The 18617-nt window shown below is 58.5% G+C and overlaps 1 protein-coding gene across 1 annotated transcript; it reads right to left on the reverse strand.

Moving 5' to 3' along the window:
* Positions 1-804: 804 nt before the first annotated feature.
* Positions 805-14114, reverse strand: SUSD3 (sushi domain containing 3). Its single transcript, XM_047700577.1, has 6 exons — positions 14082-14114; positions 13713-13971; positions 5392-5580; positions 3560-3704; positions 2669-2827; positions 805-1448 (listed from the first exon to the last, which is right to left on the reverse strand). The coding sequence occupies exons 1-6, from the start codon at positions 14112-14114 to the stop codon at positions 1256-1258; spliced, it is 978 nt and encodes a 325-aa protein (XP_047556533.1). The 3' UTR covers positions 805-1255.
* Between the last annotated feature and the right edge of the window lie 4503 nt (positions 14115-18617).

Consider the following 18617-nt stretch of genomic DNA (forward strand, 5'->3'; position numbering starts at 1 on the left):
CCAGAGCCACCCTGCCCCCACCTGACACAGAGCAGTAACAGGTGCTAATTATTTCTGAGCCACTACATTTTGTGGTCACTGGTTATGTGGCAGCATAAAAGGAACATGCCAGACATCTGAGTGGATGCCTGGCCGAAGCGAGGGAGAGCTCCACATGACAGCTGAGGAGGGCGTGGGGATTTCTGATTGCTCCATCTGAAAATAGCCTCTGTGTAAACGAAACAATTGAGAGCAGGGTCTCCCAGACGTCTGCACACCCATGTTCACAGCAGCAGAGAGGCAGAAGCCATCCAGTGTCCAACCCCAGATGGAAGGACATACAGATGTGGCATAGATACACGGTGGGTTCAGCCTTAAAAAGGAAGGGTGTTCTGACACCTGCTATGACAGCTGTGGGTTAGGGGATCAGGATGGCTTCAAAGGCGTCCACCCCTGCCTGGTCTTCCTCCCATGCAGAAGGGGAGCCCCGCTGCCCTCCTCGTTAGGTGGGATGCAGCGGCCATGAGCTGGCATGACTTCCCACGCCCCTGGAAGGCAAGGCTTGCACTCAGGACTCATCATGGACACCGGCCACCAGGATGCAAGGAGACCCAGGCCACGAGAGCTGCCACCAGTGAGGTCTCTGCTGACAGCTGCCGTGCCCAGATGTGTGAGCCGGCCAGCCTCCACGTGGCCCGGTGCCAGCCGGCGGCTGACCACGCTGCCCACCACAGCCCCCCAAGCCCAGAGCATTGAGCAGGAGTGAAGAGGGAGTTGTTTTACAGCTTGAGTAAAACCTGCTTGATGTCTTTTGAGAGAGACTGAAAATCGAGACAGCGATTTTTACCTTTGTTTCTCCATTGTTAGAACTGTGTATTTCACACCCCTTTCCCCTCGTGGCTACTTTGCATAGAGCAGAAGCAGTGCCCCAGCTCAGTCCCTGCTCTCTCTCCCCCAACCCCATGCAAAATGAGATTTGCTAAAAACATCTCCCAGGCTCTTTAAAGGAGCCAGCTGGGTGGGGAGGCTGCATCTGGTTCCGGAAACTCTGTGGTGGCTCAGAGGACGCCTGTCTATAAAAGCTGCTCCAGAGGGGCCCCCCTGGGACAGGACACCGCTCTGGAGTCCCCAGCTCAGTTCTGTGAGGGATCCCTAACCCCGGAAGCTGGTTTCACTGACCCATCGCAAGCTAGACACAGGTTGAGACGGAGGTGGCTGGGTGGTGGAGTGTCCCTGGTCCTCCTGTATGAAGGGTAGGCTCCAGACTCTGCCTCAATCACCCCGGGACGTAGGCCATGTGCTGTCTGGACACTCCTGCAGTGGGCCAGTGGGCAGGCGGGGTGCGCCCCAGGTCGGCCGCGCGCACCATCACCTGGGCACAGGGTGAGCTCGCAGGACTAGTGGTCCAGGGGTCCTTGTCCACGCCACGGGCCACGCCAGCCAGCTCTCTGGTGCCCTCACCTAGGTCCCTGCAGGAAAAAGAGACAAGGCTTGGGGGAAGGGCAGGGACCTGTGTCATCCTGCCCCCATGACAGACCCCTGGGGCCTGGCCTTCCGTAGGCTTAGGCAGGCTTAGAACTGCCCTAAGCCTGAGGAGGTCCCTCCACTGGTGCCCCTGCCTGGGCCTCAGACCCCTCACCTGTACGAGGTATGTGATCCAAGAAGCAGCGTGCCCACCTTCCAAGGGTGGGAAGGGGCTACTTGGGAGTGGTGCTGAGGAAGGGGGCTCATTCAGAGTGTACATAAACCCTAGGGACCATTCTGTCATCCCAGGGCAGTAACTGGTTCCAGCTGGAACGTCCCTGGACCCTGAGGCCTTGGGTCAGAGGTCGTGGAGACCGCAGCCCTCATGCCCATGGGATGCCTGCCCAACCCGTGTCTGTGACCCGCACCCATGCCACCCTGGGGCCCCTCGCGGAGACGCAGCCCGAATGTGGCTGTGCAGAAGCCTGGTGGCCCAGGATTCCACCTCTGTGGGACCACAGGCCCAGGGCCTGCACATGGCAACGGCCATCCCACTTAGGGTGCCTGGAACCCAGCCTCAGGTGCCACTTGTCATGGGGTAAGAAGGCATGCATTTAAAGCTAGCAACACTAGGAGGTGCTTTCTCTGCAGTCCACGTGCAGCCTCGACAGGACTCCCCGAGTCAGAGAACGGGGTGTAAGAGGACATCCTTGTGATGGCTCAGAAAGCACATGCACAGGGGCGCCTGGGTGGCTCAGTGGGTTAAAGCCTCTGCCTTCGGCTCAGGTCATGATCCCAGAGTCCTAGGATCGAGCCCCGCATAGAGCTCTCTGCTCAGCAGGGAGCCTGCTTCCCATTCTCTCTCTCTGCCTGCCTCCCTGCCTACTTGTGGTCTCTCTCTGTCAAATAAATAAATAAAATCTTTAAAAAAAAAAAAGAAAGAAAGCATATGCACACATGTAGGAAGCATGAGAGACAGGAGGGGGAGACACAGGGAGTCCTGCTGGGGCCTTGGGAAGGGAGCTCATGTCTGCAGGTCTGAATTCCCAGGAGAAAGGCATCAGGCACAGGGTCTGGACCCTGGGTGAGAAGGACGGCCGGCCACTGGTGCAGGGGCGGGAGTTGAGGTCCAGGTAAGCCTGGGCAGCGTGTGGGGTGGTGGTATTCTGACTGAGCTGGGGGCCCGCCTCACCCCGGTACCCCCCTCAACACCCCCCAGGCGCACGTAGTGAAACTGTAGTTGTCATGGGCCTGGCCAGGACGGCCTGCGGGCCCCCCACCGCCGCCACCGCTGTTGCTGTTGTTCACGCCCTTGAGGCCCAGGTAGGCAGGTGGCACTGTCTCCAAGTCCCCGGCTCTCAGCTGGAGCCACAGCTGGGTCGCCCTGGGGAGAGATGGGGAAGGATGCTCAGGACACCAGACCTCAGCGAGACAGCCGCTGCATCTGGAAGCTCTAGGGCTGGAGGGTGCCAAGGGCCGCTCACACTGAGCCCCGAGCTGCACCCCTGCAGAGGGTTAAGATGGCAGCTCGCACCCTGTAAATATTTTATAAGAAACACACAGGCATTGGGGCGCCTGGGTGGCTCAGTGGGTTAAAGCCGCTGCCTTCGGCTCAGGTCATGTTCCCAGGGTCCTGGGATCGAGCCCCACGTCGGGCTCTCTGCTCAGCAGGGAGCCTGCTTCCCTTCCTCTCTCTCTCTGCCTGCCTCTCTGCCTACTTGTGATCTCTGTCTGTCAAAAAAATAAGTAAATAAATCTTTAAAAAAAAAAAAAAAAGAAAGAAAGAAACACACAGGCAAAGCTATAGTACGGTGAAGGTGGCGGTGGCCCAGCGTCTGGCCGCCCGCCAAAACTCCCTATCACCAGTCAGCCCTGCTCACCCAGCACAGTGGGGTGTGAGCCAGCCCTGCCTAAGGGACACCCAGTCCAGCCCCATGTGCATGGGATGCCGAGCCCCCCACTGCTGTGGGGCCATGCTCTGCAGCTTGGCTCTCTGAGGAGCCAGGGCTGCCCCAGCGGCCCCACATACCTGCAGGAGGCCCCAGCACAGACGGCAGGGGCCCGTGAAGAGCCCTCCGGCAGCAGGGAGGGCTGGGGGCTATGAGGGCCAGCGTACCTGTCGGATGGCTGCTCACTCCTCTTCATGCACCGCACGAGGCAGCAGGTGAGGAAGGCCATGGACATGAGCAGGATGATGGCACAGCTGATGATGGAGGCGATCACGGCCACCTTGAAGCCAAAGGTCTCGTATGGCGGCACCGCTGCAAGGAAGACAAGGCTACTTCCCTGTGGGGGGCTTGCCCAGGCTCTCAGCAAGCTCTGTTCCATGGCGGGAGAGCAGGGAGGTGCTGGTGGCTAGGGCCAAGTTCTGTGCAGAATGTTGCTGGAGTGGGGCTATCAGGGAACACTGCCATCTAAGGATGTCTTGGGGTGCCAGGGTGACTCAGTTGTTAAGTATCTGCTTTTGTCTCAGGTCATGATCCCAGAGTCCTAGGATCGAGCCCCACATCCTGCTCAGCAAGAGGTCTGCTTCTCCCTCTCCCACTCCCCCTGCTTGTGTTCCCTCTCTCGCTGTCTCTCTTCTCTGTCAAATAAATAAACAAATAATCTTAAAAAAAAAAAAGAGAGAGAGAAGAAAGGGGTGTATCGGCAGAGTTTTTGAGGGTGCGTAGGAGCTCACAGTGGCACACTGGGAACAACTGTGACAGCAAGGTCGATGGTGGCCCACACACTGCAGCCTGGGCCCTAGATGCCCACATACAGCCCATGGCCTGCTTCCACGAGGTCACAAGCCAGCACAACCCTCCAAGGGCCTATGGGCCGTCACTTTCTGGAAGGGCTCAAGGTCAAAGGGCCTTTGCCACTTAATAGCCATGTGACCAGCTACGTGCTGAGAAGTGGTTCTATTTGGTTCTAAAGGGTGTTCTGGGAAAACAAGGCCCGGGGTCTCAGTATGAGCAATACTGCATATCCTCCCTCGCCACAGACACTGCTCATACCCCATATCCCCGTCTCTTGCCCTAGCTGAACACAGCCCACCCACACGGAGGACCTCTCCTGGTCTCCCCTGCAGTTGCATGTCTACATTCCGCTCCGTGGGGGTGAGAAGGGTGGGGAGCACTGTCTGAGGGCCTTCCTTGCCCTGCCTGGCAGGAACAGGTGCTTCCAGGCTGGGCCATGTCCCCGAGCCGCAGCCCAGAGAGGCCTGGGTCCTTGTTACAAGGGGCGCCACATGAGATGCCCTTCCTGAGGGCCACGGGCAAGAGAAAGCTTGGTGAACCTGTTCTCTTAGGTTTCCTGTCTCCTGGAGTCTAATCTGACAGGCACCCTCCTTATCAGACATTTATCCAGCACATGAGCATTTTAAAGGCTCTGAGAAGTGCTGCAGCTTATGACTCCTGCATTTTCCCATCTGTGTTGACCACGGAGCCCTCTCCAATGCACATACATCAACACAACAATGACTGCACTTTGGGAAATGCTGTGCTGGGTGTTATTAACACCCTGTACAACAAATACAACTCAAATACTGGAAAGCCGTCTCTTCACCCAACTGGGAACATCAGTGCCCCCAGTTCGAGGATCCGTGACACACACAATCCATGGCACCCTCCTAGTGCGATCGGCCATGTGCATGCACAAGAGGACGAATGAATGAAACAAACGTAGCTGCCCACTTCAAAAATGACAGAGCGCTAGTTCCAATGTACAAGTGACCTCTTGGAGGTGAGCAGCCACCTCAGGGGCAGAGTCAGGACCCTGCTGGGCCTTGAGTGCAAACGAAGACATGGAGCCCTATGTGGGCTGTTGGGCTGCCAGCACCAGGAGTAGACCCTACACAGAGGCCCCACGCTGACCCGTATCCACTGCACCCCCGCCGTGGATCGGCAGCCCCCCACCCCCCGCAGGTGCTGAGTTGGGGGGTGGCTTTGGGGGAGCGGGACTCACATTTGCACACAGGGGTCACTGAAGACCACTCAGCGACACTCCCCTTCCAGGCACAGGTGAGGAGGCCAGACCCAACCATCTGGTGGCCTGAGGGGCAGTGGAACACAATGATGGTCCCCACGGAAGTGCCGTTGCCACGGAGAACTTGGAGGGTGCCCCTCGGTGGTGACTGCACATGTGTGCACACGCCTAGGGAAGAAAAAAGGAGAGATGGTGTGAGGACCACACGCTGGCAGGCAGGGTAGTGCTAATGGGCAGAAGCCCCACTAGCCACGTGACACTCTGGAGAAGTGTCACGACCCAGGCTACCAAGCGTGGTGGTGGCCATCCGGCTGGTGGCCACAGATAAAGGCAGAGTGGGTCCCACAGTAAGCGATCTCTGGAGGCTCCAAGGACCTCAGTGTTGAAAACACAACTTTGTGTCAGAAGACAACAAAGGCAAATTCAGGCAACCCCTGAACATGGATGAACGGCTCAGGTCCACTGATGCTGGACTTATTACAGGACAGAACTATCCGCGTAGTTCCCTTACCTGTGACTTTCCCAACAACGTCTGCTCCTCTCCAGCTCCCTTTACTGTAGGACCACAGTACGTAAAACACCTAACACACAAGCCACGTGTCTAGTGGCCGGTGGTGTGATCAGTGGGGCTTCATCACCAGGGAGCAGTGAGCAGCAGCAGCGGTAAGGTTTCTGGGAGCGTTTGAAGTTATACCTGAATATCAGCCACGTGGGGGTCATCACCCCTAACTGTGCTCCGCCAGGCTGCAAGTGCTCGGCCCCACTGAGAACCTGGGGGGGCCCACAGGCTGCAGTGTGAGGCAGAAGGTGAGCCAGGGGCCCTTAGGCTTTGTGCACTTCGTGGAGCGGGGGCTCACTCCCGGATCAGCTGAGACACCCTGGGCACCTAATGGGTGCTTCGCTCCCATGAGCAGAGCAGTCCATCACTCCCTCACAGATGGGGAAACTGAGGCACGGCAAGGCTGGACAGTGCTTGGCCTTCCTGTGTGCACATGACCATCAGCAGTGTCACCGCCACCACCAGCAATGCAGCTCTGATAGAATGTTCCGATCAAGAAGGACCCTCACGTAACTAAAAAAAAAAGAAGGACCCTCACTCCCAGCCCGGTTCAGCACCCACAGCCATCCCAGAGGAGAGCAAGAAGGAATCCTCATACCCACTTTCCCGTGGGGACACCGATCTTGCAGAGGGGGCTGACACCATGGGGAGGGGCCCAGAAGTAACACTTGGCATAGCAGGAGGGTCTCTCCCTACAGACCACCCTTATGTATCAACAACAGCACCCAGAGTCACAACAGAGAAGTACAGGTCAAGCAGAAAAGAAAAACAAATGCCTCAAAAACCAGAGGCAGGGCAATCAGTTAAAAAAATTAAATACAAGACATTCATGTCAAAAAGGCAGAAGGAAAACTTCTTCATCCGATGACATGATCTTGGATCTAGAAAAACCCCCAGGAATCTAGTAAAAACCTACAGAAACAAATAAGAATTCCCATGGGGCCACAGGAGACAAGACCGACACACGGAAATCTGCCATATTTCAGTACAGCGGCTGTGAACAGCCTGGAGTGAGACGGAGACGGCAATCCCACTTTCTTTTGTAGGATAAACTGAACAAAATAAGGGCAAAACTTAAACCATGAAAACTCTAAGACATTGTTGGTGGAAATAAAGTTCCTGAATGAAGGGAAGCCACCCGTGCCTGCGGACAGGGAGACAGACTCCAGGGTGATGGACGCTCGCCTCTGCTCATCTGCACATGCAGCCTGGCCTCTACCAGAGTCCCAGCTGCCGCCCTTCTAGAAACCAACAGGCTGGTCCAAAAATTCATAAGGAATTGCAGAAGACCCAGCAGCCCACACAAAAATGATCTTGAAAAAGAACAAAGTTGGAGGACTCACACTTTCAAAAGTTTCCACAAAGCTACGGTGACAAAGGGACAGACATCGAGGCCAGTGGCGCAGAGCTGAGAGCCCAGAAATAAACTCGTATTCCCAGTGAAGCAAGTTTCAACAAGGGTGCCAGGACGATTCAGTGGGACGAGAACAGTGCTCCAGCAACCGATGCCTGATGACACTATTCACCTGTAGGCAGCGGGAGCAGCAGACTCCCCGCTGAGCAAGGAGCCTGATGCGCGGCTCGATCCCAGGACCCCAAGACGACCGGAGCTGAAGGCAGACGCTTCACTGACTGAGTCACCCAGGTGCCCTGCAGAAATTATTATACTGAATTACAGAAGGGACCTAAATTTCAAAGTGGGCAAAGGATCGGATAGACATTTCTCCACAGATGTACCAGTGGCCCATGACAAGATGCTCAGCGTCCTTCACCTTCAGGAAAGCGCTAATCAGATCAGGGAGATGCTGCTTCTCCTCCACAAGCGTCTGTCCATGAGACAGAGGGGGACAGGTGTACCAGGGCTGTGGGAACCTGAGCCCCGCGCGGCAGGCGGGAAGGCAGGTGGGCAGTGGCCCTAGCGGGGCCCAGCACGCGCACGGACAGTCAGCGTGTGATGCTGCCACGCCCCGCTCAGCCACAGAACGGGGAGAGGAAAACACATCCACACAGACCTGTACACACACGTTCCCAGCAGCACTGTTCACAACAGCTGGAACCTAGAAACTGCCCTCCCGCCCACCCGCTGATGAACGGATAAATGGCACACAGAACAAGCCACACAGGGAATATCAAAGGACAGAGGCGCTGACCCACCGTGCAGCCCAGTCGGCCACAAAACCTCACGTGGTCGGACTGCATTTCTATGAACCTCCCGCATGACGCCAATCCTCAGGCAGAGAGTGGATCAGCCGGGGTGGGAGAGACACTGCTGCAGCATGCATGACTTCTTTCTGGGGTGATGAAAATGTCCTGGGGCGGACCGTGGGGAGGGCTGCCCAGATCTGCCAGACACGTTAAATACTGTATACTTCAGGGGCGCCTGGGTGGCTCAGGGGGTTAAAGCCTCTGCCTTTGGCTCAGGTCATGATCTGAGGGTCCTGGGATCGAGCCCCGCATAGGGCCCTCTGCTCGGCAGGGGGCCTGCTTCCTCCTCTCTCTCTGCCTGCCTCTCTGCCTACTTGTGATCTCTATCTGTCAAATAAATAAAAATAAAATCTTTAAAAAAATACTGTATACTTCAAAGAATGAATCACATCTATGAATTCTCTCTCAATAAAGCAAAAAAACAATTTCAGGAAAAGACTTATGTCAATCAAAGAAATGCACATTTGAAACGTGAGGCATTGTTTTTGGGCCGTTGGCAGCGTCAACGGTAAAATGACTAGCCTACCAAGGTGGGTGGGGGGTGGAAGGGCGCTGACCTGGCACCCACCCTGTGGGGTGCCCAGTGGGACACATACCCAGACTCCGGAGTGAGCTCTGAACTGACCAACCTCTCCCTGGACAGCCGGCCATGCATTCATGAATGGACGGAAGAAGGCCCAAGCCTGGGACCTCCACCAGGACGGTGGACCTGGACTCATGCGGTCCTTCTGGGCAGGGGGGTTTGGGAAGGGTAGATGGGCCACAGGCCGGCCACATGGTCACCCTGCAGCCAACACTTCCCAGTGCCCAATTTAGACCTGTCACTTCTGCATTCTTCTGTGCTCAGTGGCTTCCTTGGTACCGCCCTGCAAGGCCCTGGCCCTCAGGGAAGGGAGGCAGCTGAGTTCCGGGGGTGCTCGCCCTGGTCTGCCCACCCCCCCACCAGCACCCAGTCTGAACAGCTAGAACTTTCTCAAGAAAACCCCAAATGAAGCCACCAGTGAAAGGTCCAGGGTCAGGGTCAGGCTAGAAGGCGTGAGGCGTGATAACAAATCCCTTCAACTCTGCGAGTATGTCTGAGTATACTTAAGTATAACTTAAGCCCCAGGGAGAGTGCCCCCAGCATGCGACAAGGCTGCATGTAACCAGGTGGCCCTCCAGACCCCCACCCCTGGGCTCTGCCTGCCTGCACTGCCGGCCCCAGGAATCAAGGCAGCAAGGCTGCTCTGCAGCGCACTCCCCCACCCTACCAGCTGGGTGACCCTGTCACTCTGCCGCTCTGGGCCTGGGACCTACCTGTCAGTGTGGCAGCTGGCTGGGCAGGGGGCCTGCCCCAGACAACGAGGCCCCATCAGGGAAACCAGCACTGTCATTGGGACACAGTGCGCCCGGGCATGTGCACAGGGTGGGGGCAGGGCCCGCTGCCAACAGCCACATCCTGAGCTGTGGCCAGTTCCGGTGGCCAAGATACCCAACCCAGCTTTCACCACCCCGCAATGTTCCTCCCCAAGTGCTCCCAGCAGTGAGGATGGGAGAGTGCGGGGGTGGCGCTGACCTGCAGGCCCGCCATGGCGCACCCCCAACGCAAGATGGGGAAAAAGGATGTGGGGCTCACCCTGTGAACATGCAGCAGGGCTCCAGGAGAGTCCTGGCCCCCACCCTAGCCCTGGGGCCTCAGACTCTGCATTTCCCAACAGGGAGGGGAGCTCAGACCAATCAGAGGCTGGGAGTTATGCCACCAGCACGAGTGCGCAGCTTGAACACTTAAAAACCTAGGCCTGAGGAAATAATCCTGGTAAGTGAGGGGAGGATGAGGAGCCTTGCCCACAGCCCACCCTGCAGAGGGGCCAGGCTGGGCGCTCAGGCCTCCGTGATCCCGGAGCCTGGATGGGATGTGGACAAGCAGGAGGGTGGTCCTGCCCTGTGGGGAAGACCCCAGCCCCCAAACCTCAGGCCCCCTCCATGGGGTCGGACTCTGCTCCACCGTCTCCCAGACCTAGGTCCTTGCTCAGACTCTATGTCCCCATCTGCGAAACTGGGTGCCCTGCCCCCAGGGTCATGAGGAGGACCGCCCCATGGAAACCTTAGAGCCATGCCTGGAGCTCACTAACACTCTGCCCTGGGAGGGGGCAATGCCTCTTCTGACCCTCCAGGCTGTGGTACCCAAGCCAACCTCCCAGCCCCAGGCTCCTACGGGCTCTCCTGCATCCCTTCCCTGGCTGAGCCCATTTGCCAGACGAGGAAGCTGAGGTCCACTGTGTCCACCCAGCACCCCAGGTGTCCACTGGCAGGGTCCCAAGACCTTTCCACTGGTGACACACAGCCAGGCCAGAGCTGGGAGGCGGCAAGGTGCCAAAGGGCTACTGGGGATTCGAAACACCTACCTACCCCAGCCCCCCTGGCCCCCCAACACGTCCTGAGTCACCAAGGCCTGGCACTTGGGCCAGCTGGCTCCAGCGGCCGCATCCCCTAGACTGCAAACCCAGCCTCTGCCCAGCCCGGAGACCCCCAGGACACTCTCCACCCTTTCACTACCCCACCAACAGCCCCTGCCTTGATGTCTAAGAGGCAAATCCCATCTTTCCCCATCCTTGCTGAAAACCCACAGAGACACCCAGCGGCCAGGCCGGCCCTCCACCTGCCACTGGCCCAGACACTGGAAGCTGCACCCCTCAGCCTTTGCCATCTCGCTCCTCAAGCTCTTTATGATCCCTCTCTCTTTTCTACTATGTTCAAATACATCTCAAAGGAGGAAAAACACAGCAAACGGATTTGATGCAAAGAAGACACAAACCCAAACCAAACCTGTGGGCTCCCTGGACAGTAAAGGGCAGACCTGCGCTGGACTGCCCACATCCTCAGCCCCTGACCCCCTCGCACACTGAGGGGGGCAGGGCCTGACCCTGGCGCTTCCCCAGCCCAGCCCGCATGGCCAGTGGGAGAACAAGCCTCTCTTGTTAATCTTTTATCTGGAACCCTGGACCAGAGGCCCACCCCTCTCATCCTTCTTCCTGGAGACCATGCTGCCCTCAAACCCTGACCTCACCCACAGGGGCCCAGGTAAATAAGTTACCTACCCCCCTTCTGCCAAAGGATCATGGGAGATGGGGAGGCCAGCCTCAGGGCCAGCCCACCAAGGGCCTGGGTCTCTCTGCCACGGGGGACTTGCTTCTTGCTCTGAGTCTGTTGCCCTCAAATGGAAAGGGAAACCCCAGGAGGAGAGTTTAAAAGGGTGACCTGCGCACACACAGGTGTTCTATGGAGGGTGGGACCCCCACGATCCCAGCAGGAGGGACAGCCACACGTGGGAGGCCCATAGCCCTGGTTGTGTGTCCTCAGGCAAGACACCCGCCCTCTCAGAGCAGGTCTTCTTTCCCCATGGCGGGGGGGAGGGGGGGGCAGGCCTGGACCTTGGCCACGGTGGAGACCAGGTCATCCCGGCATTCCCCTGGTGGCTGGCAGGTGACCTCACACCAGCGGAATACACAGTGCCTTCCAGAGCAGAACCAGGCTGACTCCAACCCTTTCAGGGAAGAACATCGAGGTGCTGCCCACACCTGGCAGGAGGCCAAGCTGGCCTTGCAGGGGAACACAGGCCACATCTGGATTCCCACGTCTCCCCCTGGGCCTCAGTCTCTCCTTCATGAAAAGGGCACGGGTCACCTGTGCAGCAGGGCAGCAGGAGCGACGCCCAGGGCATGCTCTCACCATCCTGGGTCCTCCTGCTGCCCCTTCCCAGGCCCCTCCCTCAAGGCCTTCCAGAAGGTCCGGGAGTGGGGGCACCTCCGGCTGCTGGAACCCTGTGTCCCTCCTGCAGTCCTATACAATCTCCTCCATCAGGGAGTTGCTGGAGCTGCTCAGGGACGAGGGCCAGAGCCGGCAGGGGCCATGGGCAGTGGAAGGGCGGCCTCCATGGTGGGCTGGGCACCCAGGCAGCCACTCCACAAAAATGTAAGCCCCTCCTCTGAGCCAGCTTCTCCCCGCACACCTGCCCTTCAGCAGCCATACATGGGTGATGCAGGAAGAATGCGGATCCCAGGACACAGCTGGACTTCAACACCTAGTCTCAGGAGAACAGAGCGATGTGTCCATTTTACAACTACAGGAAAAACACCCCCCACTGCTATGTTTAAGGGAGTGCCAAAATGTCTCCAAAAGACCCCCCCCCCCCACATCCCTTCACAACCCCACAGGAACAAGAGGGAATCCACTTCACAGCTCGAAAGACCAAGGCCACGGGGCAGGGGAATGGTGGAGTCTGGATGGACCTGTTACCTGGGAGCAGAACGACCATGGCCAGGGCGGGCACACAGGCCCCCCAACTCCACCTGGCCCGTCCACAAGCATGGGGCAGGTATACCATGCCCACCACTCAGCACATGGGGAAACTGAGGCGAGAGGCAGAGAGACACATCCCAGGTCAGAGGGGGCTTCGGAACCCAAATGTGGGGGAAGGACTCCTATGGGCTGGGAGTGCCCCCTCCCCAGGCTCACATCCAGGAGAGAGCTGAGCGGTAACTGATCAGAAGCAGGGGTGGAGCTGGGCTGGGCTGGCCAGAGGGCAGGGACTGGCCTCTAAGAAACCTCCCTGCCCCCCGCCCCAGGCAGAGTTCTCAGTAGTCTTTTGTATGCAAACACATCAGGGACTCCTTCCCAGTCCCAGTCCTAAATTAGGCTTGTGCAAGCCCCTTCTTGGTCAACACCCACCTCCCTGGTAGTGCGGCAACAAAGCCACAGGGTCCCCACGGAATAGAGCAACAGCGGCAAAGCACCAAATGCAGGAGGGGATGGGGTGTGAGGGGGTCAAAGAAAATAAACCCCCTTCACCCAGCCAGGGGCAGGTCTCAGCTCCCACTCCCAAAGCTGAGCACCTCCGCTCTGCAGGCAACTTACCTTCTTGAGCCTCAGTTTCCCCATTTGAGAAGAACCTGCCCGCCCGTGACCCTCCAGAGTGGCAGATGTCATTGTTTTAGGCCTGAATGGGCTGCCCCCAGGGGGTGTGACCTGGGCCAGCCTGATCCTCCAGGTTTACCTTCCACGTGTGGGAAGAGCCCCATCCCTCACCTGGCCTGGGGCACAGTTGTGCAGAGACCCTCAGGCTCAAAGAAGAGGGGCAGCGCGCACTAAAGGGAGGCTCTGGGACATCTGCTGCTGCTTCTAGGAGGGTTAGGCTTCAGACGCAGTCGTGCAGCAAAGCCAGCGTTCAAACCTGCGCCTTCGGAGGAGCTCCTACACCTCAGCCAAGCACGACGGGGAAGCCTCATCAAAACACTCTCGAAATCAATCACAAAGTAAGCCAACTGCCAGCCCTCCCTCCTTCCGGAGACCCCGGACCTCATGCCGGGCCCCGCAGTTGCGGGACCTCGGGCAGGCGTCCTCCCCTCCTGGCTCAGTTTCCCCACCTGTGAAGTGGGGGAGGGGGGACAGCCAGCGGCACCTCCCCGCAAAGCGAGGCAGGTTCCCCACGTCCGCCTCACCGACTTCCCCCGTAAGCAGCCGGCCAGGAGCTGGCGCCGCACCGGGAGAGGGCGCGCACCTGGGCGGGTGGGCGGCTGGGCGCCGCCGCCTGGTTTCAGGCCGCCTAGTTTCAGACCGCCTGCAGCCGGACTTCGGCTCTGCTGGGGCGCCGGCTCTGCTAGCGGAGTGGGTCGGGGAGGCTCGTTCTCTGGCGGGTGTAGCGCTGGGGGCCGTCCCGGACCCGGCTGTGCGCCCCTTCTCCCGGCTGTGTGCTCCTGCCCCCACGGCTGTGCGCACCCCGTCCCCGCCTCCGCCGTGCCGCCCGCCTCTCGACTTCCCTGTCCGTGAAATGGGTGCAGAGCCCCACTCGCGGCCCGCAGCCCCAGCGCTCACCTGTGCGGTTCCCCGGGACGGGCTCCTCGTTCCCCGCACGCTCCCCGGGCCTCGCCCTACGGCGAGGGGTCGCGGCTGCCGTGGGCATCCCTGCGCTCCGCGGCGCTCTGCGGGGACTGCGGGGCCGAAGCCCGAGGGGCGGGGCAGCCCTGGACACGCCCTCCAGGGGCCCCTCCCCATGGGTCTGGGGGCGTGGCCGGCCCCGCGGGAGCCCCAACCCCCAAGGGGCCAAGCTGGCTGTGCAGGAAGTCTCGCTCCAGGGCCTTGCAAGGGCTTTGCCCTCGGCTCCCGCCCCTCCGAACACCCCGGTCCCCCAGGCCAGGTGTCCTCCGTGAGGGGCACGTGGCTGCCCCATCTGTGTCACCGTGAGCCAGGCCCTCTTAGCTAGGGCTCGATGGTGTTGGTTTTCACTGAGGAACCCCGGGTGCTGGGGGCACATTCAGATCCCTGGGCTCTGGCTGTGCCCCCACTTACACATGAGGGGGAACTGCCCTCTCCTAGCTCTCCCCCTCCAGCTCAACTACTTTGGGTCGTGGTACCGGGCTGGGTCCAGAGCTGCGGCCCGCCTCTTCCTCTCCCCAGACCCCGCCCAGCTCGGTCGCCGCGCCCTCCCTGGCAACCGCCCAGGGGGCTCTCCTATCACCGACACAGGATCTGAGGGGGCTCTGGGTGGCTCAGGCCGCTCCTGAGTAAGCTTGCTGCCCCTCAGGTTTGTCGCCCTGCAGAGAAGGCGGAAGCTTCTTTATCAGCAAGAACAGCAGATGCAAAGGTCCTGAGGTTAAGCTTGAGGAACAGCCAGAAGTCCGGTGGCTGACTCAGGAAGTCTGGGAAGTTGGCCCAGGTGGACAGGACTGGCTCGGAAGGGCCTGGCAGGTGGCAGCAAAGAGGTGAGTATTCTCCTGGGACCACAGAGTAGCATTTCAGCAGAGCAGCTCCCCGCCCCCACCCGACTGCCCTGCACCTTTGCTTTCCCAGCCCAGTAGAATATGTAAGGGGCACACCCCTCTCCTGGGTGGGAGTTGCTTTTGCCCCATAATATCCGCTTCCCACTTCAGACCTGTGGACCACATAGGATGAGTTTCTTCGATTCCCTTGACTAAGCAGGTGTTTCCCATTTGCCACGTAGGGAAGCCAGGTGAGTCCTCAGGGCTCCTCCACGCCATACCAGGGGACTGGAGCCCCAGAATTCCCTTCCAGATGCCCCCTAGCCCATCTCCAGGACTTGCACACAGGGCTGGAGGGGAGGCGGGATGGCCTCCCGGACCCCAAAATGCTGAATTGAGCCTGGCCACTTAGGGTGTGCATGTTTTCTGGGGCTGCTGTAACAAGGGGCCGTGGACTGAGGCCCAGGATAATAGCAATGTGCTCTCGGGGTTCTGGGGGGCCCGAAGTCTAAAATCAGGTGTCAGCAGAGCCCCCCCACCCACCCAAAGGGACTAGGAAGGATCTGTTTCAGGCCTCTCTCCGGGTTCCCACAGTTCCTTGGCTGGTGGCAGCACCATCTCAGACTTCACGTGGCTGGCAGTCCTTTTGTACATTTTTGTCTCTGTGCTCAAATTTCCCCTCTTTTATAGGAACACCAATCTTATTGGAGTAACATCAGTCCTTTTGACCTCCTTGTAACTTGGTCACCTGGAGAAAGATGCTGTCTCCAAATACAGCATGTTTGGGGTACTAGGGGTTAGGACTTCAGCCCTTAAATTTGGGGGGGTGGGTGGACACAATTCAGCCTGTACAGATGGTATCAAGGTCGGGGACAGACATTTTTCTTGGTGTGTGGCTTGGTTGCATGTTCTGGGTGTTCAGTGTGGTGCTGGCCTCCTTCTGTACCAGTAGACAGCTAAGGATGGCCCATGACCTCTGCCATTTCCCATGGGAAACCATGTCCCTCATCATGGGTCAGGGCACACACTTGCCACCAAAGCCATCTCCACAAGCAGCAGGAGGCCCTGGGGTTGGTTCTGGAAGGGAGTCTACAGCTTATAGGAGTCACGAGCTGAACTGCCCTGTCTACTGATTCTGGGGCCTCTTGGAGAGCCCAGCAACACTAACTGTGTGCAGGAAGGGAAACTGAGGCCTAGGAGGGAAAGCACTTGGCTCAACTCAAGTGCTTTGGGTAAACCCACTGCCTGGGCCAACCCCTGCCCGAAACCTCAATCCCTGCCCGAAACCTCAGCCCCTCACCTCTGACGGTCTCCCGCCGTGCCTTGGGCCTTAATGTTCCCATCCGAGGGACAGAGAATGTTGTGTCACCCTCCTGAGACCTCAGAGGGATGGAGTTGTGCCACAGAGGAGGCCACACAGGCCCCACTGGAGTTTGCACTTACCCCCTCCCCACCTGCCCCTGCCTCTCCGTGTCCTGGCTGGGAGCAGTGCCTGGACCAGGTCCGTCGGGTGCCTCATTGCCCTCGGGCGCTGGCTGCCTCCTCCAGGAAGCCCTCCCTGCTTACCTCCCCTACAAAGCTGATCTCTGTGTGTGTGACCTCAAAGCCAGGATTGTGTCTAAAACAGAGAGGACTGTGCTTCCCCTTGTTCCTGTGGAAGAGACCAGGAAGGAACTTGTGGGCTGCTGTTGGAGAGGCAAGAAGCGCCCAGCACAGAAGCCTAAGGAACTGATTAAAGCCTTGGCCTCTGTGGCCCCCACCCCATTACCTGCTCCTCGTCTCAGTTTACAGCTGGGAGCAGGCAGTATGCTAGAACATTTGTGCCATGAATGACTTTGTGGAAAGGCACTTGGGAGAGGAAAGGGGTCTGAGACCCAGGGTCTCAGTGTTCTGCTCTGTAAAATGGGCCAACACACATGCTGCCAGAAACAAAGGGATGGTGAGGCTCTACCCTGGGGGGGGCCCCTCTTCCTGAAGGGCTGTTCCAGGTTGACTGATGTGTCCATGGGCACTGGTGGCCTGGGGTACGGGGGACTGTGCATAAGCCCGGTGGGGGGCAGGGGTGGTTATTGGTGTGTTTCCCTCAAATCGGATAATAACTGTAGAAGGGCTAAATGCTTTTTGTTTTTCTTTAAATATTCCTGATTGTTTTGCTTCTACTCAATAGAAGCATGAGATTTCCATCCTAAAAACCTCTGACAATAGACCAGGTCCAGAAAGTTCATTGCAAGATGGTAAGAGTTAGGGAAGCAATGTGGCCTTGTGGGCTGGCCTTTTTTTTTTTTTTTTAATTAAAGCAATTTTCAATAAAATAATGTGAGCTTGTAGCTCCAATGAACTGAATGTGTGGGGAGGACTTGCCCCACAATGGCACCCTCCGTGCACTTAGGCCCTCCAGCTACCCCACAGGAAGGCAGCAGCCCGGTCCCCTTCCGCAGGTGAGCCCCTGCCTGGAGCCCACTGCCTGCCAGGGCCCAGCTGTCACTGCCCAGCTGTCCTCGCTGACAGGCAGCCTGCACATGCCAGCTTGCCTGGCCTCTCAGGAGGGAGAGGGTGGGTCCCCCAAGTGTCATTGATCTGCCACCCACAGGTTCACAATGATGGTTCGGGGATGACGCAGCAAGGCATCTCTCCCATCTCCTGCCGGGAGACAGGCCTCAGGGCCTCATGCTTCCCTGGAGGATGAAAGCAGGTGGTAGATTCACAGACAAGATCCCACCAGCCCCTCCCAGGTGCCAGACCTACACAGGGCATGGGACACAGCTGACACAAGGGGATGTGGCCTGCGGGGTTGCTCCCCACCTCTGGGCTGCAGGCCACTGTTTCCTGCTTCTTCACTCTTCTTTGTGACATCTGAAGTTTCTGCAACAAGCACGGATCCATCTAATCCGAAAACAGGAGAATAGTAAAACATTTAATATTAAGGGACCTGTAACAACTGCATGAATTCACAAGATAGTCCATGTCCCACTGTAAAAAGATGGGTGAGAACCCTTGTTTACAGATAGGCAAACTGAGGCACGGGGAAAGGAACTGTCCCTTCCAGGGCCATGCACCTCGATGAGAGGGTTCCGGGCCCTGCTGGGGGCGGAGACTTGTGTTCACAGCCCCCAGTGCTCCCCAGCAACCAGAGCAGTAGCAAGTGCACAGGAGGGTCAAGGGCAATCCAGGGGCTTAGCGCTCATGAGCCGGCTAAGCCTCTTTGAGCCCTGCACCTGCCCAGTGAGTCCCCAGTCACCAGAGAAGTGTGAGAGCCTGTCCCCCACGCTCCCAGCTGGCCTCCCAGGACAGGCCCCCTTGTTGCCTGGTGAGAGGCCTTGGGTGAGCCCTGCCCCTCTCTGGCCTCCAGTCTGGTCTCCACCTCCCCCAAGCCACGCCTGCCAATGCTCAGCGCTCTCCTGCAGGCACTTCGGAGGCCCAGGCCTAAGGAGTCCTTTCTGGGGCCCCTATAGGGTGGCCCCTCATGGGGCCTTGGAATCTGGCCAAGGCCATCCAAATGGACAGATCAGGGAGCCCTGGCCCCAAGCATGTGCTGGGACAGCTCTCATTTCACAGATGGGGACACTGGATCCTGGAGGGAAGGGTCTGCCCCTAGCGACACTGCTCACCCAGACCTTCGTGCCAAGGCCCAGGGGCCAGGGACTAACTGTCCAGCTCTCTGTGCCTCTGTTTGCCCACCAGCATAATGGGTGTGCTAGCACTCCTCC

Source organism: Lutra lutra, chromosome 13, assembly GCF_902655055.1.
Source record: "Lutra lutra chromosome 13, mLutLut1.2, whole genome shotgun sequence".
In the NCBI taxonomy this organism is placed as follows: Eukaryota; Metazoa; Chordata; class Mammalia; order Carnivora; family Mustelidae; genus Lutra; species Lutra lutra.

Excerpts from the sequence above, each read along its gene's own strand:
- SUSD3 (XM_047700577.1), bottom strand. The coding sequence starts at position 14,114 with ATGCCCACGGCAGCCGCGACCCCTCGCCGTAGG. Across the intron at positions 13,972-14,081 it reads CCGCGACCCCTCGCCGTAGG|GGAAGTCGAGAGGCGGGCGG; the intron begins GCGAGGCCCGGG and ends TTTCACGGACAG. Across the intron at positions 1,449-2,668 it reads GACAACTACAGTTTCACTAC|GGACCTAGGTGAGGGCACCA; the intron begins GTGCGCCTGGGG and ends TTTTTCCTGCAG.